The sequence below is a fragment of the Anopheles darlingi genome, chromosome 2 (assembly GCF_943734745.1).
Source record: "Anopheles darlingi chromosome 2, idAnoDarlMG_H_01, whole genome shotgun sequence".
Lineage (NCBI taxonomy): Eukaryota > Metazoa > Arthropoda > Insecta > Diptera > Culicidae > Anopheles > Anopheles darlingi.
Window position 1 is genome coordinate 38,757,141 of NC_064874.1, and position 27,262 is coordinate 38,784,402.

At 49.1% G+C, this 27,262-nt stretch overlaps 1 protein-coding gene across 3 annotated transcripts in view; it reads left to right on the plus strand.

Moving 5' to 3' along the window:
• Positions 1–20,142: 20,142 nt before the first annotated feature.
• The window catches only part of LOC125948507 (myosin-I heavy chain), a 22,949-nt gene continuing 15,829 nt past the window's right edge, over positions 20,143–27,262 (plus strand). For all 3 annotated transcript variants that reach the window (XM_049674649.1, XM_049674650.1, XM_049674651.1), the window contains exons 1-2: positions 20,143–20,254; positions 22,655–22,717. In XM_049674649.1, coding sequence (XP_049530606.1) covers positions 20,177–20,254; positions 22,655–22,717 — 141 coding nt within the window. In that variant the 5' untranslated portion in view covers positions 20,143–20,176. The remainder of the gene's footprint in view (positions 20,255–22,654; positions 22,718–27,262) is intronic.

Sequence of the window (27,262 nt, forward strand, 5' to 3'; positions counted from 1 at the left end):
CAATATTCACCCAATTGGCATGAAGCGCAACCGAATCTAATTAAAAAAAAACGGGTTGCTGGACCTGGAATGCGCCACCGTTTGCACCACCACATCAAACGGACGCTATCGAACGCCGGTGCCCGATGGCTTCATTACATCCACTATCAACCACTCTTATCATGTTAGAATTAACACCCGAACCCGATACCACCGATACCGCCGGCCCGATTGATGAATGAAGCGGTTGATAGAGATTGCGCGCCGGCTATGACTCTATGCTGTGGGGATGATGGGTTTCCCGATCGATCCCGTAGATATGACCGTGGTTGCGCGTTGAGTAATTGACGCCCTCGCCAACGCCTGGACGATAACAAATGCGATGATGACGTTCGATAGCAAACCGATCCGTGCAACACTGCATTGCACTAACGAGGCCTGCTCCTGATCCTGATACCCATCCGTTAATCCACCATTAACTACTAGACAGCGGTGCAACAGGCGTGTGGACTGTGTGGCCACCCTTTTTAGGCGCAAACTTCGCGCAAAAACCAGAAACAAAACACCGCCTCTGAGACACCAGTTTTCGAGTTTCTATAGTCGTTCACGCATTTTAATTGAAACCGCGAGACGAAACGCGTCGCAAGTTCTTCCATAAATTCGTCCTTCTGCGCGAAGAATCCAACAGGAATTACTGATCCCTGTCCCTATACTGTTGGCCTTCAGCGCCACGCATTGCATACGTCCTTCGACCGGAATACGCGATATCGATGACGATGCGTGGAAGTGGATGCTGAGGAGGATGTTCCTTGAAATTAAATAATTACTTGCCACAAATGCCGTAAAGGCCGTACGGCAAAGGACGCTCTTGCCGGTCCAAGGACAGGCCAACCGACCCCCACCGGCCTCCAGTTGAATCAATATCAATATTTCAGTCGCCCCATTATCGATCAGTTCATCGATCAACCATCAAAAAAAAAAAAGGGCGCGAGGGAGAAAGAAGCGAGAAAGCGAACCACGGTGAGGGGTGGGGCGTGATAAGAAGATGTTGCCATTTCCTTTTGTTTCCATCTTATGGACGGACGACGCTCCGATCAATCGATCGACGTGTGCGTGAGGCAATCCGGATTGCCGGCCGGTGAAAGGCCGGTTCACTTGCGTTGCGTTGGTTGCGTGTTTTCATTTTGTGACCGCTGATGTCCATTTCGGGACCAACCGGGCCATACTCAAGCAGACTCGCAACCTGCGGGATGGACGACCAATAATGCCACCCGCCCCCGGGGGGAAATGGGCGCGCGATCAGTGCCCGCGTAATGATGTTGCATTATTATTATGCCGTCGTCTCGGGACTCCATCTTCACTTGAGATTCCTTTTCCTTCCGTCCGTCCGTCCTTTTTAGCATCATCTTCTTCTTTCTGTCTCTGCGCTCGTAAAAGCGATCCACGGGATCCGCGAGTTTTTTTTCAAGGAACCAATCGTGTGGAACCACTTGACCTCGCTCCATGAGGAAGAGGAGAAGGAGAGAAACTGTTTAATGCGTACGCGTGTCCACAGTGTCCACCATGAGCTGAGGTCTGAGCTGATGATGCTCGTTCGTACATGCTGTGTATGTCGCGATGTCGCGATCGTACGGTTCTATCTCCCTTGTTCCATCTCGGTACCGCATGATCACTGATATCATCGATATCACACACACACACACTCTGGCACAAGCGGGATTTATCCTTTAATCACCTGCACCACACCTGCACACCTTCCTGACTCTATTTATTTGTGACAGTGTATGGAAGCGTTCCATAATTGCCAACAGATTTTAATTTAATTTAGCTCGAGATGCTCGAATCCATCCCTCCGAAAAAAAAAACAGAAAAGCCTCTCTCTCGCTTACGGTTGATCTATGCGCCAACGCCTGTAAGCATAAGGCCGCCGCCAGGACGCGCGATTCACACGCACCGTGATCGTCGATCGATGCTCGATGTTGTTGTTGTTTTTTTTCGTTCGATTTCTTTCCCGGCTGCTCGGTGCCCGGTGCAGAGTCGCCTCAATTCCCATAACACGATCGGTTCCTCCCACTTTCGAGGGGAAGCCTCGAGAAAATCGTTAACAAATAAAATATTGCTCGCCGCCATGCCACAGCAACAGAGAGACTGGTTCCGATCGAACACCACGGAACGGGGCGAAGAAATGGGGGGGGAATTGGATTCTCGCGGCTTGCGGCTTGCGGCTCGCGCGCTACACTTTTTACACTCCTCGCAGCGAACGGAACTGATCGCGCTCGGATGATATCGCTAAACCCCTGGCGGGTGATTAGCCGTGGGACGATTCGATACCGATGCTCCGGCCCCGGCCGTTAATCCGTTTTGGGGGGCCATTGAGCCAGGAGCACCAGAGCACCAGGATACGATAAGCACAAAGCCAAAGTGGTGAGTTCAATTGTTTTGCAGAAAAAATAAAAAGCAATGGCTTAAGCGATCTTTGGAGTGTTTGAAAATTTCTCAAAAACTCTTCTTCTCCCCCACGGATAGCACGCCTTGTGACGCGCCTCGATAAGTCTCTCTTTTGCTCTCTTCCTCTCTCTCTCTGTTCCCTCCCAGTGCCAGGCCCAGAGTTCACACGGATTTGACCGATCGGTGCATTAATTGCTTGACCTTTCGGTGTTGTGCCTGTACCGGGCGGTTTTGCAGACCGGTCGGAATGGTCGATCGATAATTTATGACCGCAGCTACAAACCATTCCCGGGGCAGGAACTGTTGGGTTGGGCTTTCCACTGCCACGAGGCGTTACGGAGAAGGGTTTTCACATCCTTTACCGAAAACCTCGCGCTCGACGCTCGTTGATCTTTACTCCTTTGGCACCTCCGTGGATGTGCTACCTATTGGCACGCGGCTCAGATCTTGTTCAGTAAACTGATCGTAAAGGTGAAAAATTTGCGAAATGTTGAATCCGCGGTTCGCACTTCAAAACGACGATAACATGATGATAACTTGGAAAGCGTAACTCACACGAAAAGATCGCAGTCTACGAAGGGTGAACAGCTATGATCGGTGCGGGCTTTACGCTCGATTAGTTCGCGTTCGTGTGTTTTGCTCGTGATAAATGGGGCCTGGCGACGACGTCAGGAAGAGAGAGACACTCGCAGCTCCATGGAATGGTAGGCTAATTAGGCCACACACAGCGAACACAGTGGCCGGACGCCGTTGTGCTAAGGACGTGCGACGTGTGGCGTCGCGACAGTGAGCTTCTTATTTCTAAACTTCCCTTCCAACACATGTGCTGGCTGCTGCTGTTGAGCGATCCGTTCTCGAGCGTGTACCAATGGCCACATCCCGGAGATGTTGACAAAGGGAAATGGTGCTGAAAATTTTAATTATCCCTAATCATCCTTGTCCCAAGCTGGCAGTTGACGAGATCATTCGGAGTGGCAGCATCGGGGGTCACAAGGGCCGCGCGAGGGCTATGCTGCGTTCTGGCATATTTTTTTATGGTGATCATGTGGTATGGGTGTTGCATTATGGACTGGTGGTAGGAGAATCGGATTTTTGGTGGCTGTGTAAAGTGCGAGTATGAATGTTAAATCATTTTGATGCCCTTCTGTTGATCAATAGTCATAAGGTCACATCGAAATAACGGCGGAAAAACAGAACAATTAGTCGCCTTTCTCGCCCCTTCTTGGTTCAATATTTTAAAAAAAAATTAAAAACACATGGGATCAGTTTTCTCTCGTAAAACTAGAGTGTTTATATTTTTGTTTGTGTTTTGGTAGCATTTATTTTGTCGCATTCTACTAAACAAATTTTCACTAAATACTGTTCTATCCATTAACCTTTAAAAGCAAATACTTACGGTGCTTATCATAAAACATGTTAAGAAGGTGAGTCGTCCCTCTTTTCCTCTGAACTCTGGAGAGGCGAATGATGATGAACCCAATCCATTTGCCACTAATGGGAAGAGTGCTTGCTATTTTTGGAGGTATCTTGACGAAACAGGAATCCGACAACCGGGTCGTCCCGCAGCACCGTTTTCCGTTTGATGATGCGGAAGGAGCCTTTTTGAGGAGAGTATCCAAATAATGGTCAAAATATTGCAAGCAAATCATTTACGGGGAAAAAAATTCAAGCAAACCGGGTAAAAAACGGCCGTTTGAAATTGAAAATTTAAATTGAAAAGTTTTCATCGATTGAAAAGTTTCATTGATTTAAAAATTTCATCCACTGAAAAGTTTCATTGCTTGAAAGGTTTCGCTAGTTGAAAAATTTCACTTAACGAAAATTGTAAATATTTCGAAATGAAAAGTTTCTCGTGTCGCTAGAGAGCGCTAGTGTCGCACGAAAGTTTTTTAATTTTCAAATCTCAACGTTTTTCATATTTTACCAAAAAAAATTATGTTTTCTGCGATTTTTACATCAGATCATTATTTTAGATGCAGAAATTACACAGATACACATTTGAACGAAGAGCCTTAATGGCAAAGCTTATCATTAAAGTATTTTTCAAAAACAACGCATGCCCGTGATGTTCATTTATTTTCACCAATACTGTACAACATGTGATGTTATAATAACTTCCTTCGCTAAACCTTCTGATACATGAATTCTATATTCTCAGGATGAAATCGGTTTCCAGGGATTTCGGCAAACAATTCACATGGTAGTCACAGACATTATTGCTTTAAATTTCTTGATTAGTACTTGAAATACCAACACTGCATTTCAAATGCGCTTAATTTTATTCGTTAGCATAACCATTACAAGTGACAACCCAAGTCGGTAACGCATACTTTGATTGTTCATTTTCGAAATACAAAATTCACAGCATAGCAACGCTTGCCTCGCTGAATGCGTTAACGAACTACGACCACGCTACGTTACTCGTCCATTGTGTCGAGTAAGGGAATCAACTGTTTACTTTTTCATAAATTTTAAGCATATTTCTGTAACGGGTTTTACTTTGGAAAAATATTCAGATTTGTGGGAACAATCACTCTTTTTTAACAAATATGAAAAAAAATCGTTTTCGTCTGTAGCCCTAGATATAATTTAATCCTTTTGTATGGTTTCAAAAACATAAAATTATTTTAAAGCCTTTCTGTATCTAGAAGTAACAGTAACCGTAAGAATAGTAGTACAATTGTGTAAATTTTAGCTTAAGTCAACTTTATGAAAAATCTAAATATGTTCAAGGTGCTTATTTCACTAAAAAGAATCAAGTTATTAGTTTTACATCCGTTGTATTTAAAAGATAGATCGCAAAACAATATTATCAAGTGAATTAACACTATCATCAATACTGTGGCATATTATGTTTGAAAAACATAAAAGTTCAAAAATGTTATTCATTTATAATTTGTTCAGCACTGTCTCCTCTCTCTCGGTACTGACGAGCATTCGCAGAGAAACTCGTTGCTCTTCTCTTCGGTTCTCTCATTTTATTTCTCTCGCCTTTCTGAAATAAGAAATCGCGTGCAAGTTAAAATTTGAAATCCGAAAATGGAAAACCTTAAATCCGCTGTTTTTATTTTTTGGAAAATTCACGTATTTATAAAAAGAAAGCCAAAAAATAATGTATTTGAAGTATTTTCCCTCTCTAGCAATACATTTTTCTCATCTTTGCAGCAATTTGTATATACCATGGCAGTATAATTCTTCATTTTGTGAGGCCATTTTCCATTTTCCGATATTGCCATATGTGTTTTAACGTCGCTTCTATTCGTGGATTACCCATTTTTCCAATTTTTTAACCATCTCCATGGCCCATAAACGATTGGAAACGGCTGATTTAGTAACTCGTAACTACTAGGCACGTATTTATCGCGATTGGGCGATCTTATCCGAAAGAGCCTGCAATTCATGGTCCTCAACTTTTCTGGGTCGATTTTCACGCATCTTGTGCTCAAAATGCCCATTTTTGAATCGACGAAAATAATCTCACCATAGCCCTCTACATGCATTTAATCGAAATCGGTAGCCGATTTTTTTCAAAATGAATCACAAAAGCAGCAAACCCATCTATAAGCAAACAGCGAATTTAAAGTTATACGGTATGGCGGTCGCTCGAAGAACCGTAGCATAGGTGGATAGGTTTCAGCAGATTCCGTCGCCTCGGTTCGGCAACTCGTTTTTATCTCTCATTCAAACTCCATCCATTCGTCGACCGGGAGACCGGAGACTTTAATTCAAGTCCAGCGCGCGTGCGGGTCGTGCTCGTTGTTGTCCCTCAGAAGATAACTTTGCCATTACAAAAAGGTGATAACTTTGAGCATCGTGCACGGTAAGATTTTCCGTTCCAACCGGTCAGGGTCGTGAATTTACCATATTTCTCACAACAATCAGCGGCTTCGCCAGGAGAAAAGAAGCCACCGGAAGACAACGGGCCAACACGGGGGGAGAGCACGGAAAGCGCACACAACCCGAGCAAGGGGAAACGGAAAAAATCCAAAGAATTTTGCCAATGCTGCACGTGCGGAATCCGTCGTCGTCGTCGAGGAACCGCACCCGCATTCAAGTGACATCCTTACTGAAGTCGTGCGTCCGTTCTCGTGCGTGTGTGTGTGTTTTTTTTATATGCTCAGCGGAAGCATAAAGAGTGAAGCGTCTCGTTTCGTTCGTGCTTATTATCGGTAAAGCGGAAACGGAGGAAGTTTGCAATTTGATAAGAAAAGCAAAGTAACAAGGCTCCGGTACGGTTTCGCAGTCAGTGCGCCAGTGTCAGTGTGCCCGGGCATCATCCAGCATCAAGTGAAAAAGGGAGTGCGGGAAGGGGGAGGTGGATTTTCACAGAATTTTCCACCATCTCAAGGCCTGGTGGGTTGGGAGATGCTTCGAAGGCAAACGAGCATCGCGAGTGTCCCAACAACAGAGGTGTAAAGAGCTTCGCGAAATGGGCGTTAACGTGGTACGACGGTCCGTGAAAGGAGTTCCATGCTGAGAGGGATAGTCGCAGTCGCTTCGCTCGAATCCGAATCCAAAAAGGACCCTCGAGGCTCCTTTACCGCTGGAGATAGCAACAGCAACGCAGCAGGGAGAGAGAGTGAGAAAGAGAGAAGGTGGAAAATGCACGGAAAATATGGTCCAACGCAAGTCGAGGTGAGAATTTGAGCTGCTTGATAAAAGTATAGTTGCCAAGTTGTCGTCTATGGTAGTTGGTGGCGTGTGATGTGCTGTGCTTGGCCGTTGCCATAACGAGGGGGCCGCACCAAAAGGATGTGTCCAGCGTAGTGTTTCGTTTGTGTTAGTAACCGTACCATACACCGTCGTGTGCCCGTGTGATAGTCGTGATCCGTTTTGTATGCGCACATGCGGTGCGTGCAGGATGCGGATTGTGGGTAGTTGCTGATGAGCAGAGCAGAGTGTCCCGTCATTGTTCCGTCGTTCTGTTACCACACACACACACACGCGCACAAGGGTGCGAGAGCAAGGACTAGCAATCCTTGTTGACGTCGGTGCATTATCCACCCAACAACACACGCATACAATCGAAGCAGGCGGTGGTGGAAAAAGCGAAGAGAAAAACAATTGGATTTGACACTCCGAGTGTCTCCCGTACGTAATACGCCCAGGAAAATTCGGACTCGGAACGAAGCCAAATAGCCTCACCATGGCCATCCCGGTGTTCCTTGAAGGTAGGTTCAGATACCAGATTCGGGATCCTATTTTCACTCCCAACTCAACGCATATTGTGCAAACAACATCTCTTCACAATACGATATCCATTCCACACACGCACGCGAAGATAAGGTTCTTGCAAAAGTAAAATAAAAGTGAAGACAACATTCATCGAACTCCCCGCAATTCTACTTCTTCTTCTGCGTCGTTATCGTCCGCAAGCGCGCCACCGTTCCACGTTCCGTCGTTCCGGTTTGTTGCGTGCCGCTTCTACTGTTCCGCGACGCGCTTCTTTCAACCGAAACCGAACCGCGCGCCCGTATCTTCGCGATTCTGATAGCCGCAACCGTGCAACCAAAAGCGAAGAACCAGAGTAAGGTTGATTCACACAGCGCGATGGCCGCGACCATCGCAGAATTCTCCTATCTTGGTTCAATCATCTTTGCGGCGGGGCAAAGACCAGCAGCAGAGAACCGAAGCAGACAGACAGAGAGCATCGAGCCATCGAGGTATGGTTCCAGGCTTTCAGGGGCGCGCTTAGAAAACAATGGTCAACGTGGACATTCCCTCTCTAAGCCTAACCTGCCTGCTGTTGGACATCCACCTGAAAGTATTATTCCTTTTCGTTTTGCTCGATGCCGGTTCGACACCGGACCCAGATAGATAGGTGACTCCGTTGTGGTGCCATCATTCTTCCGTTTATGGTCAAACTCGATGCCAAAAAACGGTTTGCTGCCAGCAGCAGAGCCTCCTTTGGACCGTCGATTAGAGATTCAATCATACATAAACATACCATCGAAATGGGGCCTTTTTTTCTCGTACTCCATTCTCCATTCCGCCAACAACTATGCGTACAAACGGGATGATAACCGAATGGCTGCCTCTTCCCTATCTATCTGTGCGTTGTCATAATACATTAGCAAAGTGGTGCCTAGCGTGACAACGCAAAGATACACCAAATGCAACGACATTTAAGGTGTTTTCGTGACGCTCCCTTTGCGTGGTGTGCCTCACTTTTCGAACTTTTCGAATGCAACGAACGTCATGGGCGTTTCTTTGCGTGCGGTGTCACAAGGGAGAGGGTTGGGTCCGCTACGCATCAAAAATTAAATTAAACACATCCTCTGACCGTCCGCTGGTCGGACTGAAAAAAAAACCAAAGGAGGCAGAAATAAAAAGGGACGCTCATCGTTCTTCCGTTGGCCTCAGGTTTATCAGCAAAACTACGTGGAAGGAATATGGAATGAGTCTGCTTCCGGGTCTGCTGCTGGTCCTCTGCTCTGCGCTCGTCGGCCTTCAACAAAATGTGAAATATTCATCGACAATCTTGCCCCCTTTTTTTTTTGTTTATTCCATTTCGACGTTCTTTCTTATAATAACCACTTTTACCCTTCGGCCGGAAGATAACCTCCCGGATACCGGATATTTGTTGTTTGTGCGATTCTCGACGTCATTGCAATAAGCAAATGCAAATGTGAATGTTTTTCACGAGAATGCCGTTTGAGTGCAGCAGTTTCCAGTTTACGTAAACAAACTCGTTGGCTGGTAGAAGAAGCTATCAGCTCGTGCTCCTCCTCAACATAAACACAGATGCAACACGCATAAGCAGCAGCAGCAGCAGCAGCAGCTGGCGTTCACAGGTCCTCTATGGGTGAAAGCAAAGTCATCATGCGCTTGCACACACAGTCAAAGAACGGCCATCTCGAAAAAGTATGCTGCCTATAACACACGGGGCACACAGCGACACCTTCGCGAGCATAGAACACGTGCCTACCGTGGAGGGTACGGACGCACGTGCGCACGCACGCGAGCAGCTGGTTGTCAGTTTGCTTCCACTCCGGGGTATAACCACCTTTTTTCCCTCTTTCTTCGATACAAACAAACCTCCTTCGCGCGATCCTTTCACCAACACCACTACAACGACGACGACGACCCGCTATGCTATGGCCACAACCATGTGTTTTGCGATAAAGCATGACGACGACGAACCAGCATGCAGCATGGTACCACCGAGAGTCCTTATATGCTCAATCATCTGCTTCTCTTCTGCTGCTTTATCCATTCTATTGCTCTCCATCGGTGGCAGCACGAGCACGAGACGGCGACGGCGGAGAAACGGAGACAATCTGGAGCTCGCTTTATTTTCGAGAGATTTAAACCCCGGAGGAGCTCCCTTTATGCTGCGGAGACTCCAGTTTGTCTCGTCGAACGCGTCGTTGTTTTGTGGCTGTTCTTTTGTGTTCCCTAGTTCCACTAGACCAGACCAGGATAATCCCCGGAACAGCCAGCATGCAGGCGGCACACGACGGCAGCCAACAAACGGTTGCCAGAAAGGGGAAATGTGTCCCGTTGGGCGCATGACACCAATACCAGCGCAGCGGGAAAATGTGGAAATCCCTGGAGGAAAGGGATACATGCAGAAGGCAGGCACTGGAAAACGGCCAATTCTATCTGTGTCTGTGTGTTGGTAACGTGTTATCATTTTTGTTGTTGTAGTTGTACCATTTGTTAACAGCCAAAAAAGCAGCAGAGTGGATGATGATATTCGCCAATATTGTGCGTTTTTTTTTGGGGTGCTGCAGGTTTTATTATAATCTGGCGAACAAATGCTACGTCAGGGCTAAAGCCGATAATAATGAGTAGAAGCGGCTTATCGACACCAAATGTGCCTTACAAGCTTCATCATTTGATGATTAACCCCTTATTCTTTTTTCGATAATATTTTGTGCTTTTCATTCTCTCTTCAACTAAAACTTCATTGATCATTGATTTTGAATTGAAGAACCTTATAATTCATAGCACTTTAAAATTTACACAAAATTATACATGCTCTGTGTTAATTGTGTTCAAAACAAGCGCATGAAATCTTGCCGCATAACCCATCCATATCGGCAGCCAACAAAGAGCAGATTTCTGCATCGATGCAACACCGCTGCAACATCGATGCATCGATAGCGCACGAGACCACCGGGAACGCTGCCTCTTGTGCATGCCAGACTTGCTGGCTGGCTGACTGCGGTTCGTGCAGCGTACGATCAAATGCAACGATGATTTGCCGCAGTCTCACTGCAGCACTGATAAGCGCACGCATGTTTTGCATGTCGGTAGACTCTTCGGCCAAGGTCGACTGAAGCCGGGACGAGTCGTTGCACTCCATCACTCAACCAGCCGAGCCAGACGTTATCAGCGATGCCCGCCGGTCACTGAGAAAATTGCTTATTAAAACCAATGAATTCATTTCCGTTCCCGGAGATGATGTGATGATGTGGGGGAAAAAATGCAACTGCTCATCGGCAGCCGATGCCAATACTAACGGATTATTGATAAATGTGCCACCGAGGCGCATTAATTGGCAAACGTATTTCAAATCCCTATTCATCGACAACCATAAAAGACCACCTGCGCTTGAGCTTGAGGAGAGGAATGTGTTCAATGAGCAACAACAGTGACAGTAGGCGCTGGAGTGGAGAGTTATTGCCTCGCGGAATCATGTCACTGATATCGGAATCGTCGTCGTCGTCGTCGTGCATGCAATGGAATCCTCGCAGCGAGCACGAGGGTTGTCGTTCTTTTCTAATACGACCGGACAATGGTTAGTTGCTTGGCGTGATTTATAAATCAAATGGCCCACCAGCAAGCGAGCCAGCCAGCCGAGCCAGTCAGGACGACGGTTCCGGCGGTGGTGAAGGAATGCATTTATGGTTTGTGCTGAATAAATGTACAATTTTATGTTCACCACATGGTCGCGTTGCAACCCCAAGGCTCTCCAGGTAGGTAGGGAGTAGGTAGGGTAGGGTAGGTCCGGGGTAGACATGGGCAACATTGTTGCGACCGCCTCAGTTCCTTTCCCAACATTGTAGTCCCATTCGGCGGCGCTGGGCTGCTGCTAACCAACGCCCCAAACGGAGCAAGCAGGTAGCACGCGCCAGACGGTCAGCCTTTACGTTTTTTTTTTATTTTCCTTTGCTGTGCTTCTATCTATGCGAGGCTCCTATGTAAGGAGTGGGTTCAACATATGTTGCATGGCCCGGACCACCATATCAAGACCGCCACCACCGCCCGGCCACGTGAGTTCGTATGAGGTCGAATCGTGAGCAAACTATGGAATACTTTTCAGCACATGTTCAGCTACATTTCTTTGCCCCTTTGCGAGCGACCCGGTGCTCTGCTTCAATCCCAAATTGGCCGCCTCGGAAGGATATAAACCGTTTTCGATCGCCCGGTCGGTGTGGATCGATTGACACACTTCGCTTGGCACCTACTATTAATTATGCCATAAATTTGCTCCTCATTGCTTGACAAACGACAGTGTCCAATCTCTCACAGTGTCCCCACACAATAGGCAAACCGTGATCCGCATCCACGATCCACGAACAATGGACCCTTTCCAAAAGACACCAGACCGCCTGGCATGGTCCCTGGCAGTCCGGTCCCGGGGCCGCCATGCTTTAAAAACAAAAGTGCAATTGCCAATTGCTGCGAACGCCAGCGCCCAAAGCAATAAATTACTTCCTTCGGTTCGTTATCTCGTTAAATAGTTCAATAATTGAAATATTACATTTTGCCACCCTTTGGGCTTGCGGGCGTTTCTTTTTTTTTTTTTTGTTTTGCTGCTCTCGATCCAATCTTAATCTGTCCTACTACGGTAGCACCCGGATCGGAGCGGTTGAGACACGATTTAACGACAAACAGCAACGGAGGTGGTGACTTGGGAACCGGTGCTGCACCTTTAATTACCTGCGCGAACACTTACTATCCTAATCTCGGCTCTAACCAAGGGTCGTCGCCAAGGCTCCAGGTGGGGAGGGAGGGGGGTCCATTCGCATAATCAGAATGGCATGGTGGCCACTACCGAGCACACCTTCAACGCGCGCGCGCGCGCGCGAAAGCCGTCACACTCACGCGTATGTTTTGTGGGTGTTGACCAGATAAGAAGTCGTTGTTGAAGTTGGAGGCGTTTGCGGCGGCCACTGTACGCTTGCTCCGAGCAGGCAAACGGTTCTGCGGCACATAAACATTGTCCAATTCACCACGTTTATCACCGCAGCCAAGTTGCACCGTCGAAAGAAGGGGTTTGTCGCTTGCCACAACCACTCACAACATCACCTGCTACCAGAAGTCGCAGGTTTTTCGTTCCATGGTTTTTTTCTTTTCTTAATTACTCGCCTCATTTGGCGCGAGATTTGTTCGAATTCTGTTCTGATTGGATTGGCTAGAAGTTGACCTTTCGGAGGCCCCATACATATGTATGTTATATGCTGGGCCGCCAATCACGCCTCGCGATCGTGATTGATTTTATGTGTATCGACGACCATGGTCATATCTAGTTGTTGCTAATTCGCACAACTCCATATCTAAGGCGTGTAATTTAATGTTTTATGATTTGTTAAAAGAAGTCTTTCTGAAAATTGAATGATTAACGACGAGAAAAAGTTATTTCGCTAATCGCCCCCCCGTGCGCTCGTCTGTAGTTCGCTAATGGATGCTGTACCAGCCGTTCAAAAGCACGTTGTTCACGGTCTTAATTTAATGTTTCATCATGTATTAAGCCCGCTCAATGGTGCGGTTTTCTTCGCTCTCAATCGTAATCTTCCGCTTCCGATCGATGCCGCCCGTGGTACTTCTTCTTCGTCTTCAACCGCTATAATCATCACACTTCGCACGCACCGCCTTTTCGCTAAAGCGTAGGTTTTGCTGGTGGCGTGTGTGTGTCGGTATCCTCATTTTCCGAACATTGCTCGATCTTTGCTGCTTAATTAACACAGACGCAGACCAGATACGCCAGAGCCCCACCGCACGGCACATGGGAAGGTAAAAATTGCTTAATTTAAAAATCAACGCATCATGAACCGAAATTGGTTGAACCAACGACGCTAACAGTGCCATTGCGCCTCATTTACGAATTCCAATTCCGCTCCCTCTTTTTCACATCGATCCGGACCCTGAAGGTGCCCGAATCTGGTCGTACAAAACAAACACACACACAAAAATGTCAAGTTCCTCGCCTCGCCGGAACGTCGTCAACGCAGGATTGCGTCAATTTTTTGGGGCCAAAACGCATTGAATCGTGACACCAGCCAGCTAGCGCTTCATCCGGGTTGCGGGCTACTACGCTCGTTGTTGTTATGCCAACTCATTGGGAACCGGGAGTTGGCCGGCCGGTCGGCTTCGTTAGACAAATATCACGCCGCCATGATGATTCATGGCGAACCTTCTTCAAACGGACGACTTGTTGTCTGTAGCGGGGCAGGGAAGGGCAGTGGGGTGGGAACAAATTTGTCGCGGTCTTCGTGTGGCCTTCGTGAGAATGTGATGAGAGATTCCCATCACCCTGCCGCTGCCGCTGTTTCCATATGCGTGCAAAGTGTTGGGCGTGAAATGGTGGTTGTGTTGTGACACTTCCGCCATCTGGAAAGCACATTCGCTGGACGGACGGTGGCGCTCGGCGTGTTCTTTGTGCCAATGGACATCTTCGCTTACCATTATACATCAAGAGAGTAGTTTGAAGTCGTTCTTTCTGGCCACTTAAGAGGGCAAGTTTATTGAATTGCAAACAGAAGCATTGAGTCCTATAATGGTTTCTAAAATAAAGTTTATATATAGACCTTATTCCTCACACGCGAACTTGACACAATGACAATTGACACCAACGTTAACAGCATTCCGGGTGGCGTAAGAATAGAACCGCGATTCTAACAAATCAATAATCGAGCTCGCAGCGAAATGTCGGAAAACTAATGTGTAAAAACATTGACCAACGAGGCCAACCCAGCACCGCCGAGGGTGTTATCAAAGGACAGCGACTAGAAGCTTTACGGCTCCAGTGAAAGGATAACTGGAAATGGGCTTGCCCCACCAACTGGAACCGCTGCTGTCACTGCTTAGTCATCGAATGCCCCACCTACGTACCCACAAGGACCTTGGGCCTTGACAGAGAATGTCCACTGCAAACGGGGTGTGGAGATACAGGGCAGGGCAGGGAACCGGACCATAGGAAACCAAAATGGAACAATACATTGTATTCCGTTGGTTCTAAAACGAAAGCAACTTTCACCGGTAAAAAGAAAAAGGAAATTCAGTTTACGTAAAGTTCAGGGTCAACATCGGCAACGGTGTCGGCCTCCCCCGCCCCTTAATAGCCGGAAATCGACAGGAATGTACCAGCAATAGAGCACCAGCGTACTCGTTTGCTACGTTGCAGGCTACTGAACTATCGATACATGATAGACGATAGACATCGACTGACGTACAGCGCAAAAACATGTTCGCTGTCGCTAAGAGGGACGAAACCGAATAACGTCGAAAACAAATAGATCCATCAAAACATGTTCTGTTCCGGGGGCTCCGGTGTGGCTGACGACCTGCCAGGGTCGTTATGGAACCAGTTGGTTTTGCGTTTTTGGGCGGGGATTTCCAAACAACTTTTCGGGGGGATGGGGCACCACATTCTCGCACCCATCAGACCCGTTGATCGTGATCAATAACCCAGAACCATCAGTGGAGGAGAAGCAAACAGGAGGAGGTGCAGCAGTTATTGACGATCATCGATCTGCGAAGTCGCTTAGTCGCTTGTCCGGTAGTCATCGCATGTCGCTACACATTAAAAGTGTTAAGTCCAGTGCCAGGCTTTCAAGCGAAACGCTTAGTGCTGATGCTAACCAAAAGGGAACATGGAAATCACGGGCATGAGATGGGGGGAGAGGGCACCATGAATGTGCTGCCTCTAATCTTGCAAGTTATGGCTGTGGAAAGGTAACAATTAACGGGGGGTGGGGACGTCTACAGGCTCACCGACAGCTTCATCAGATTTTCTTATTTATGGTTCCGATAAGCGGGCCGCCGTAATGGTTGCATCGCTACGCACCAGTAGCACTACCGTGATTTATGAGACGCCACGGTGCAAAGCCTCCGCCGCCTCGCTAGACGATGAAAGCGAATGTCAGGCGCAGTTGCATGTCAGCGCGCGGTTTAACGTCGTGTCCACCGTCCATCGGTGGTCAACGGTGGTCGCGGCAGCCATTGGTTAGGGTGTATGATTTGCAACCTCTCGTTTCATTACTTTTCAATTTGATTGATCACTGGCCCTGGCTATGTCCTATTCCATCATGTTTCCAACAAGACGCCGTGTCATGGCATGCTCTGTGAGAAGCAGAAAATTCAAATCCAAACTGCCGCGAGTGTCGCGAATGGAAAGGGGAAAGGGGTATTCACCTGCCAATCACACTCGATCAAAACGTAACCTTTTGCCTGTCACTCGTGCAAAAAAGTGCAACCAAACGGGCACTCTGGTTTGCTCTTTAGTTATTTGTTGCTAAAATCCAAGATCCCTTTTGACGACTTAATATTCGAAAGGTTACGACGCTGGCGAAAACGATTCCTTACGGCCTTAGTCTGCGTGGCTGGCTTTTGACACAGGTCAAAACTGATACCGAAATGCCGATGGTGGATAAAGCTTACCTTCAAATTCAATTCTTCAAATAAATTGTACCCCTCCCCCTCAACCAAATGGAGAGTGGCGTACGTTCTAACTGGCCCTTCAAATCCGTCGTCGTCGTCGTCGTCGAGCTCCATTCTAAACGATTGCGATTGCCACAAGCTCCCCGCAAGCTCCTAAGACGTCACTTTCCGATCCAGTCTTTGCTTATCTGTGTGTCCTGGTTGGCGCCAGGTGTAGAACCGGCCACATATATTGGGCGCCTGTCCAAGATTCAAGCCCTGCCCCTGGGCAGCTGTGACCACACACTGACCGACAGACCAAAAAGCGCGCCAAAAGCGCGCACCAAAAACGACATTCGTGGCGCGTCTCGGCGGGGCGTCGCCACAAAACTTGCCGCCACACGACTATTTATGGATCAGTTTGTATCAATTTATGTCACTTAATTGAATCTAATCGTGCAGCGCGCAGGGGGAATGGGGAGTGGCCCTAGCCCATATGGTCGACCCCCGATATGCTCTGACCGCTGCTCGCTGACATGCTGATTACTGCGAACGCCTGGACGTCAATTAATGTTGGCAACTCTCGGCGCGCGGTTTTGGTTGGCGGGCTGCAGAGCTTAACGATTATTCAAAACGAAATAAAAAATAAAACAAAAAACACAGACACCAGGACCCAATGCTGGACCACACACACACACACGGGTGGCCTGGGGCCGGGACAAAATTGCAAACGACAGTTTTGGCAATTTCAATGGTTAGTTATCGTTCTGGACGGGATCGTGGCGGGACCACGATTCTAATAAGCGCCACGACCATCGACCACCAACCTGGTTGGTTGGTTGGTTGGTTGGGTCGGTATGATCCGGGTCGGTCGACGTGGTCACCAGTGAGATCAGAGCAGAGGCCAGAAGGCATGCCAGGAGGCATAAATAACTGTCTGCTTAACCGCCGGGACCGCGCCGCGCCGCGCGCTGATTGACGTGTTCCGCAGCTACTGTTGGCGAACACTGAACGCGCCTTCCAGTTATCTAATTCTCGCCGTAATTCTCGCCATAATTCAACGCGGCAACGGAGAGAAGGCGCAGGAGCAGGTGGAGGTGGAGGAGGAGGTCGTAGTAATTGAACGACCAGATAGGCCCGCGACGACCGCGACGACTGCTGCCGAGTTACCGGTGCGGGCAATAATATCCCTCCAGCAAACGTTGACCGTCGCCGACCGTCGCGAGTGCTCATAAGTGCGAAGAAAGCAATATTGCCCCGTTGACAACGGGTATTGCTCCACCACGGGGGTCCAAGCAGTCCGTGCAGTCCACGTGCCCCCGTCTACACAGCGGGGTTTCTTGGCCTTCTTTTTTTTCGTTTTTCTTTTTTTGATTTGTTGGTTCGCTGACACAAGCAATAGCGCTACTGACTACTGCACCACATATGGTACCCCCACCCCCGGGGCACTCCCTGCCCCACATACATACACATGGTTACATACACGCCAATCGTTTCCGTCACACACGATGTGTTGTCAAGCTGATGCTGTTGAAGTTGAACAGAATCGTGTCAGAATCGACAGTCGAGATCGCAGTCGTCAGAGACGGTAACCGATCACCGCACACCGACCGACCAACCAACCAGTCCACCACTGGACCACCGAGCCTACCAAGATCAAGGTTCTGTTGCTGGGAGTCATGCCGGGGATTGCCCGCCCGATTCGATATGCCGTACACGCGTACGAAACAAGACCCTTAGTACCCAGAGTGTGTGTGTGTGTGTGTGTTATCCGCAAGGCACGCGGCCGACCAGAAGACCAGTCAAGCACTAGCGCCGACGTCGGTTTCAGTATCAATCACGTTTTCGATTTCATTACGTCCGAATCGGTGAGCAAGGTTTGCGAGCTTGCGGTACGACTCAGCTGTCTGTCCGTCGTCAGACGCACGCTTACGAGCCCGTCGCGACACCTTCCACGGTTCCTTCCTTCCTTCTTCTACTTGCCTTCACACAGGTCTCAGCACCGAAAACAAGGGCTTGCTTTGCGTTCAACCAATTCTGTTTCGGTCTTCCCGCCCGCCTATGGTTGCTGCGTTAAAACGACTTACTTAAGGCGCGTCGAGGCGACGACGACGACGACGCACAAAATCAGGCCGCAACGAGCAACGTGTCCGGTGGACGCTTTTTGGTTCAAGGAGTCAACACAATCTCCTCAACTCCGGCCGATGGTCTCCCGTTACCCACCGAACCCCTTCATTGCAGCCATCGCAAGATAGTCCGCTGGTTGGACCTCAAAAAATTGAGGTCGACACGAGCCACTAGCAATGCAGAGGGAGAGAGGGAGCCGGTGGTGCTGATAATTTTATCGTGACTCGAGGGTTCGTGGGGCGGTGAAGAGTGTGCACAAAACCAAATCACTGTGACGGCCTCCGGCCTCCGGACCGGCAAGCAGCGCTTGTTGTTGTTAGTAAGTCCTTTTGTCCTGCGCGAGCATTAAAGAGACGCCACGCCATACGAAGATAAATGGGACGCTAATTGCGTTGGTCGATGAAGACGCATTTTTCGGACGGGAAACGACTGGAAGGCCCGAAGTTTTGTTGTGGCCTTTTGTACAACGGAGTATGATTTGTCAACATTGGTACCCGTCGTCGCGATCCATTGGACAGATGATGGATGAATTTCCGAATCGATAAAACTATATAGCTCCCCTTTAAATGCGCATGCAGACGACGATACCGTCCGGTCCGTTACTGAAAATCAATCCGTCAAGTCTAGACGACGACGACGACAGGTGCCCGCGGGATCGCTTTCATCTGTTTTGAGCCCTGCGGCTCCATAACCCGAACCCGCTTTCGAACGTTCGGTCCAAAATGACTCCTTTGTTTTGACTGCTAGCTGGCTGGCTGGCTGACTGGCTGGCTGGCTGGTTTACCTTCATCAGTTCCCACAGATATTCGCTCTGTCTGTCTCTGTGCTTCATGTTGGTCCCGGTAGAGGTGCACCGGAGCATCATTCATGTTTTGGATGGAACTACACACCGGTACTGCATCGCCATCGCGTCGTTCAATGTTATTTATACCAAGCGAGCGAACACACACACACGTACCACATCACAGGCTGTGGCATACACGACCAGTAAACCAGCAGCATCTCTTGCGAAATAGCCTCCAGAACAGAAGAAGAAGTGAACGAAAAGATGAATACGCGCACAACGTGCTAGCGTGCCTGGGCTGGCCACCCCCCTGTCCACCCGTCTGTCCGGTATGCTGTATGGCTCATCGCGAGAATGCGCGAGAACTGGTTTCAGCATCAGCAGCATCAGCAGCAGCCACGAATGGACTTCTTCAATGGCGCAAGCGAGGTGGACAGTAAAAATAAACTCTGCTGTCGGGGCGGGATAGTAAATGGCGGATGGTGGATGGTGGATAACGGAGGTGAAGTTCTGGTTCTCCGAGCGAATCTGTGCAGACTTCGCATTATGGAAATGGGGAAGCACGCGAAGAATCCGGTCTGTGTTCGGTCTACGAGGACTCTTCGACTCCGACTCCGACTCCGGTAGACGAGTGCTGAGGCTAACGAAAAGCCATCGCGATGAGAGGTCTATGACACGATGGCATGTACTTGCAGCAGTTGCTGCTGTTGCATTCGAGATGCTCTTTTGTTTTGCTTAAAATACACCTAGCAGCAGCAGCAGGAGGAGAAGCGGTAACGAGGGTTTTAATTTTGTCGACTGCTGCTTGACAGATTGTTGTACGAGGGGAAATTATTTTAATTGGAGTACGGCTACCAGAAAGACTACAACACAAATGAGGAACCTGCAGCAGACTGTTCAAATCATTTTAATTCTTCTGACTGTCGCGGATTAGAAATGTTGCATTGTTTTACAGCAACCTGTGACAAAATATTCCAATGTATAGTAGTGGATTATTCAATGAAACGGTTTTTTTCTTCTCATTCAAATCACATCATAGCAAACACTGTTCTATTGGCGTGTATTTGGGGCCACGATAATAAGATCTCCTATCCGTTAACCATCCAATACACAACTGTCAGACGTACGATCATCATTTTCACCATCTGAGAACCACCTTGTTAATCCATCCTTTCTTTTTCACTTTTTTCTCTCTCTCTCTTCATTCCAGGTCGCATCGGTTCCACACCGGATAAGGGCGTCCCCGATATGACCTGCATCTCGGACATCGACGAGAACGGCATCAACCGCAACCTGAAAGTGCGCTACGAACGCGACCAGATCTACGTATCCTTTTCCAAAGAACAGAAGAACATATAAACACAGCGATCCCAAAATTCCAATCCGTCCTAATCCCCCACTCCCCCCGGGCCAGGCGCGTCAATCATCGATGGCCAGCATCCCGTTTTATGCTTCCAAAGTAATGCATCATGCCAGAGTTTAAACCACTGTGATACCCGCCACAGGCACCGGCACAGTAATCGGAGATGCTTTTCCACGTGAGGCGGTTCCTTTACACCAGTCTCCAGACCAGAACATAACTCTCGGATAGCTTCTTGGGCATCCATTCCATTCTCAACAGCATTGCACCACCGTACGGACGTTACAGATCGTCTTCCTCAGCGAGTGATGTAATAAATGTAAAACACATTTTACGCATCTTTATGTGGTCACGGGTTTTTTTTTATGTGGGGCTGCCAGACAGGGGGCAACACTTTCGAGCTGAAGAAGGCCGCTGGTACATTCTTCACGATTGTGGCATCGCCCCCTCTCCCAAAAAAAGGGCGAGAAACTCCCTCGTACATCTCATTGGCATTAAATTCCTCGAGAAGCGCAAGGCCACAGATCCATCGGCATGGGCTATTGAACTACCAGGCGCACGATCATACGACTGCACCTTCGGGTGAGTCATCGGTCTCGGGGAGTTTACGAACCACCCAGCGCCGCACTCCACTCCATTATGGCACAAAGTGAGACGAATTCAGACTAAATCGCTCTCTAGCCCGCCCAAAGTCATTAGGAAGCGCATTGATTTTATGAGCATCATCATCATCATCACCAGCATCCTTCTACGCCGAGGTCGAATGCATAGCTCTCAGCTCATCAAAGGCAACGCATCCGCTCGACTGTCAATCAAATGGATGCGGATTGTAGGGACCGTTGGGCCATTCCACGATCACGATCACGATCGATCGAGCGACCGGTTACCTGAGCTGCTGTGAATCATCGCGCCATCGCGTGCATGAATCAACCACCGATCTCGAGCTCGATCGCTACGCGGAACACCTTCGATCTGGAGGGGAAGGTGACCCACCGGAGAGCCGAGAGAGTACCGTTAGTAGCCTTTCAGGCCGGCGCTGGAATTCCCCAGCCAACCATTTATGTGCGGGCCGGATATGATAAGTCAACAACAAACGGTTACGAACTGTCAACCCGATGACGATGACTCATCGGGCGGTTCCGCTAACCAGAATCGTTATCGTAACAGCGCGCCATCGCCATGTGCCGCCGCCATGCAGTGGTTTCGGGCGAGATAGTGTTTGCTGCACGTGACCAGCATAAATGCGCGGGTTGCAGCTCGCGATCGCCGCTTGGACACCAACATAGCTTGTTGATGGAAAGGCGTTCAACAATAACGTGTTCGCAGTGCGGGCGTCAAATCATGGAAACGCCAACGACACCACGCGTCGCAGCCACTGGTTAGCCCACGCGACGCTAATTCACGCCACGCCATACACGGGGAAGGATTTATGCTGTGGTCCAGCATTAATTGGGGCACTTGGGGGCGAGCACCACCAGCGAGTGGGCTGAGCGCTGTATGGGCGGGATACATTTTTTTAAAGTCCGGTGCGTCCCGGGGCCCGCATTCTTCAGCGCAACTCAACTGTTTTTTTTTTTGTTGGCAGCAGCTAATGAATGCCTCGCTACAATACTCCCCCGGGGAAGCATTTTGATCAATTTTTCAATAATCGGTCTAACGGTTGTAATGATGCGCCTTAATCTAGCAGCATTAATGCGTGACTTCTGGCTGAGGGATGGACTCATTTTTTTTTGTGTTGTATTTGATTTATGTGCACACACACACCAAAGATCACATGGTTTATGATGTTTGGTTGGGACACTATCTTTACCCCCGAACATGGTCCCTTTGGCTATAAATAAGGTTGTTCACTTCGTTGTCATCAGAACATCGGTTTACACGTGTCCGGAGACTCCTGACCCGGCATTCATGCGGGCTTTTTATGCTAAACACGCGCCTCAATGCGCCTGTATGTGTATGTGTGTGTGTGTGGACAACGATCGCTAAACGACTCAAATGGACTCGCGCGCTACTCGTCAACCCTCGACTCGTTTCGTCGTCAGTGACAAATTAGTTCCATGTTGGACATTCTCGGTCCTCGATTACTTGTGCCCGTGCTTGTGCTCTGGTTAGTGTTTTGTTAAGATTCTCGGATAGCATTGTTGAAACAAAGGAATTTCGGGCAACCGTTCCTTCGGGCAAGAGTTTTTTCGGGCAAGAGTTTTTGAGTCGCGCCTGCTTTCCCTATCTTCTCCTTTTGCCTCCATTTTGGGACTAAATCGCTGAAGTCCGGATTAAAATAGTTTCTCTAGCGCTCTGGTCTCTGCTCCGGTCCAGGCCGATGTTTTCCTTAACCAAATATTTCTCCCACTCTCACAAACACACAGACCTACACCGGATCGATTCTGATCGCCGTCAACCCGTACAAGGAAATCGACTGCTACACTCAGGTAAGACACCTAGCACCCCTTGCACTTACACCTTCCACCTCCTACGACGTTAGTACGGCTTCGTAGTCTTCCATTCCTGGTTCCTGGCGTTTGCTGGGTCTGTTCTTACCGCGGGCACTCCTCCCTCGCACCATTACTGTAAAGTGATTTATACTTCGGTGGCAATAAATTTGTTTCTCCCGCGTGCGCCCATAAATAGCCGCGTTCCTTTCAGAGGTGGCAGTGCAGTGTTTAGCGAGTTCACGGAGAACGGCCACGGGGGTGGCTTAAGGGAAAAAAAGAGAATTCAAGAACTGTGTCGCGATGGAATGGACGATGCGACGATGCATTCGTCCACCGCCGGTCTTCGGATTATGCAACATACATTTCCTGTCTTGGCAGAGTGAGATGATGCTGCTGCTGCTGCCTTCGCTTGTCCATGTCGGCTGCAACAGGCGGCAGAGAGCGACGCGTCGCGGCGTCACTGAAGCCATTCCATCGCCAGATCAAGATCATAAACGTTGATTGTTATGAGCACCGTCCGGCGGCCGCGGATGCTTCTCGTACGCCCTACGTACGGCACCGCACGAAACGAGCACCGCCCGAGCGATATCAACTTTGCTCTGGAAGGAAGCAACAGTTTACGACATTGGCGAGTGATTGCCGTGGAGGGCGACGGACTGGTTGGCAATAGCGCACATTTGTCAGCTCGCTAGTCGCGTCTCCATTTCTTTTTTTTTTGTTTTTGTCGCCAAGGTAAGGTCTTTGACCCTCTGACACGTACTGACCCCCCGGGCGCGAGTGCGTGACGATGGGACTGGAGACACTTACTTTTCGTGTGAATTTCCCATGGAACGCAGATCGGCGACATCACTCGACCGTATGATGAAATCCCATTTTTGGAATCCCCCAAAAACAGCCCGAAAAAAAAGCGGTAAACCAGCAAAAGGCAGCATCACTCTAGAGACATCACTTGTTATTAACTCGAACTTCTCGGGCCTCTGGAGTTCTACCGTTCTACGAGCCGAGGGCACTTACCCCTGCGTACGGCGGTTCATCATTCCGCATTTTATGAGCCCCTCGGTCTCCGGTTTTACCACAGAAACCGATTAAACCACGAGCGAGCGAGCAAGCACGTGCTGCTACGCATATGCACCATAGTAGGCCACTCGAACGCTGCTCGTGCGTGCTGCATCTTTTTCCCTTGGAAACGGACTGCTGCAGCTGCTTTGATCTGTTGTGGATGTTCCCGAGAGGAGCTCCAGATTAAGATAGAAGATGAAGTTGTGGATCGAATGGGAAGGGCTGCGAGGGGTGAAAACTCCATTAATATACGCCTACATAAACATGCTGCTGCCGCTACTGCTGCTGCTGCTGCTGCCTGCGGTGTGGACCTGGTCGGGGAGTCCAGATTTTCACTTTTCACGCAACCGGGAACCCCTGTCTCTGGATAGAAAACACTCGCTCGAAGCGGCCATCTTCGTCGTCGCCGTCCGCTGGGACCGTTGATTAATCAGTGCATTACTCCTCACGATCCACACTACCCTTCCTCTAAGTCATCCCACCCCTGCGAGGGTCAATCGGTGGAAAACTAAAAACATTTATTTTTCATCTCCTCACTTCCGTGAGAGAGTCTTCGCGGCACGTGATCGTGGATCGCGGCAGATGCGCGTGCTTCGGCTGTGGCCCCCTTCGCCGGCTTCGTTAGTGTGTGTGTGTGTGTGCCGGAGTGTGTGGAGATTGGTGGTTTGGAAGGTGGAAGCACCGAAGCATCTGGTGCTTTTGGTGACCCACATTCGATGCGGTTTAGATGCGGCGTCGGTCGTGGTCGGGGCTCCAGCGGCGGGCGATAGCGACGACCCCGTACAGGCCCGCCGAAAGGCCAGAAAGTGGAAACAACCAACAGCCAAAGTTGGCGGCCACCCCGCTGCTTACCGGACGCCAGAGAGCACAAGTCATGTCAGACGATCTGGTGCATGAAAGAGGGGCAGCTGCAAGCGACCGGCAAGTCTCTCGTGTTTTCCTCCAGTCTGCTGCTGGCCGAAAATAGTGGCCAACATGTTGGGCATACGCACTAAATCACACACACGGGCGAACAACCACGATCGGTAGAAGGGTTGCGTGAGGACGCGTACGAATATCGAGCTCGATCGATAATTACATAAATAAAGTTGTTTCCGAATCCGAGCAGTGCTTCTTCCTACCGACCATTCCATTCGCGTGCTGCTGCGTTTGCTTGACCGAATTAACGATGACGAAAGATGCGGGAGGTTCGCTTGCAGCTGTACAGCGATCTGTTCCGGATAGCGTGATCTTCTCTTCCTCCTCCAACCGGGTTGGCGGGGTCTATTCGCATTCGTTATCTACAAAGAGAGGGTTATTATCTCGGTCATTCCGATCTTCATGCGCAATAAGGCCCCGAGGCCTGGGGTCTGGCCTGGCCTCGGCACCGTTATCAGGCACCTGCAGGGCGGTATAAGCAGCAGCCACCCCTCCGCTGGCAACAACAATCATGATTCATGATGCTGCGAGCAGCAGATTTCTGGGAATGTGCCCCAAAGGAATCAAAGCCCCAAAAACCGGGCAACGTTTGCACCCCACCGGCGTCCGAGCGTCCGTTTTCGCGAGGTACGATGTTCAATTGTGTAGTGAAAACTATTGGCAAATACCCCCCCCCCCCCTCCCATCCGACTCCAACCTTAACTGATCGCGAAGCGGAGAATCGGGAACAAATGATCGGTCGGTCGGTCGGACGATCATCTTTCCCTCCTCTCAAGTGTTTTGGTCTTCTTCGCACATCACCACCGGGGGTAGGTCACACAAGTGGGACACCGGGCGGGATTTCGGTGTTCCGACTTTCCTTTTCTGCGGACTTTTTGCTTTCGAGGATTTTCGAGCAGGAGGTGATCTAAAACTTTCGCTGAAATATGAGAAACAGTCGTCGGGCGGCGCGTCACGATTGCTAACGGTTCATTAGGCGTTAGGGGCCGCTTGTCTATGGTATATTGCCACTTTGGACACAAACTAGCTGCCGATGATACCAGTATGCTAATATCCCGGGAGGCGCGCCCGCTCTTCGTTTACGATATTTATTTTACTTTCTTCTGCATATCTTATCTGGAACGAGTTTAACCGGCCACTGCAACTGTTGTTGATAAAAAAAATAATAATAAACTCACGTGCCCGCGGCTGACAGATTGACGCGTGATGAATCGCTTCACGGCATTCCAGCGACCTGATTGCTGATAAGCTGATAGCTTATGCCTAATCAACCGGGCGGGGAGGGCCCGTCCGCGTTACTCTGATTGATTGTCGAGCATTGTTGACAGATTAGGGACAAAGTGGTCAATCTCTGCAAACACCTGCCAGCCACTTAAGCGTACGAGACGGAGGTACTACGCTAATTACAGAGCGAAGGCGTAACAACGTTTTCCCACGGAAAATGGATGGTGCCTTCGCTCCCGTTACCTCAACCACGATTACCTAACCACAACAACACTTGGCATGATGTCCTTCCAGCTGCCGTTGCTGCTGCTGCTGCTGCTGCTTTAGCTACTAATTACAGCCTCTCGTCCTCTTCGGTTTGGCTAGAACGTTGAGTGTAATGTAAACATTGGTCGGTGTTTACGACACAGTTTTAGAGCTCACGACCGTGAAAAGAATTTCCCACGATCACCGTCACGAATCTCGTGCTTTGCCGTTCGCAACGGAACGGGGCAATTATGCATGTTGATTGACAAACGATGGAATCGGCTGGGCATGCCCATGATCCAGCCATGATTGACATCAACCCGCTGTGTGGTTAAGCGCTGAGTGGTCGACGGGGTTAGCTCGATCGATTGACCGAGTTGCATGAATAATGATGTGATCACCGATCTTATCGTCGTCGTGCTAGGATCAATGTTAGCCAAATGGAGGTGTGATGCTTGTAGCTTCAGTGCCCCCGGCCCGGGCGTAATGGGTGAGTCCACTTCCAGTTCACACGGGCTGCTGTTGCTGCTCCGTCCCCTGATCAAGCATTTCCATCATCCAATTTAATAACCAGATGTGTAAGCTCGAAACACACAAGGTAAAAGGTGCAGTTTTTTTTGTTCGCATGGATAGTGCTGGGATCAAAAGATGTCCTAGAATCGGAAGTTCGTATCAAACCATGTAAACATTCGCACGCTTTACGTCGGTATGCGACTCCTTTAAGTGGTCAATCACTCGCGATTCACACGTGAGAATGATTATGTCGCCACTCGAATCGGGTTATGGATTTATGGAAAGCGTAAAGCTTTCATAAAGGAAATGACATAACGCGGGCTCGTACCACAATTACACGGGCTACGACCTATACTCTTCAGCGGGGGTGTGGCGAAAAAGGATGCGTGATTGAACACGCAAACGACCATCCGCTAATTGCCGTATGATCGCGTCGGTCAGTAATTGGGTGAAATCAAAATGCGCCGTAAAGCTTTATTGCCGAGGGATAAGCTTCCGATCCACCGGCAAACACACACGCGCGCACCAAGGCAAGAAGTTAGCAAGTGCCGCCTGGTTACGTGTGGCGCTGGTTCTATTTGG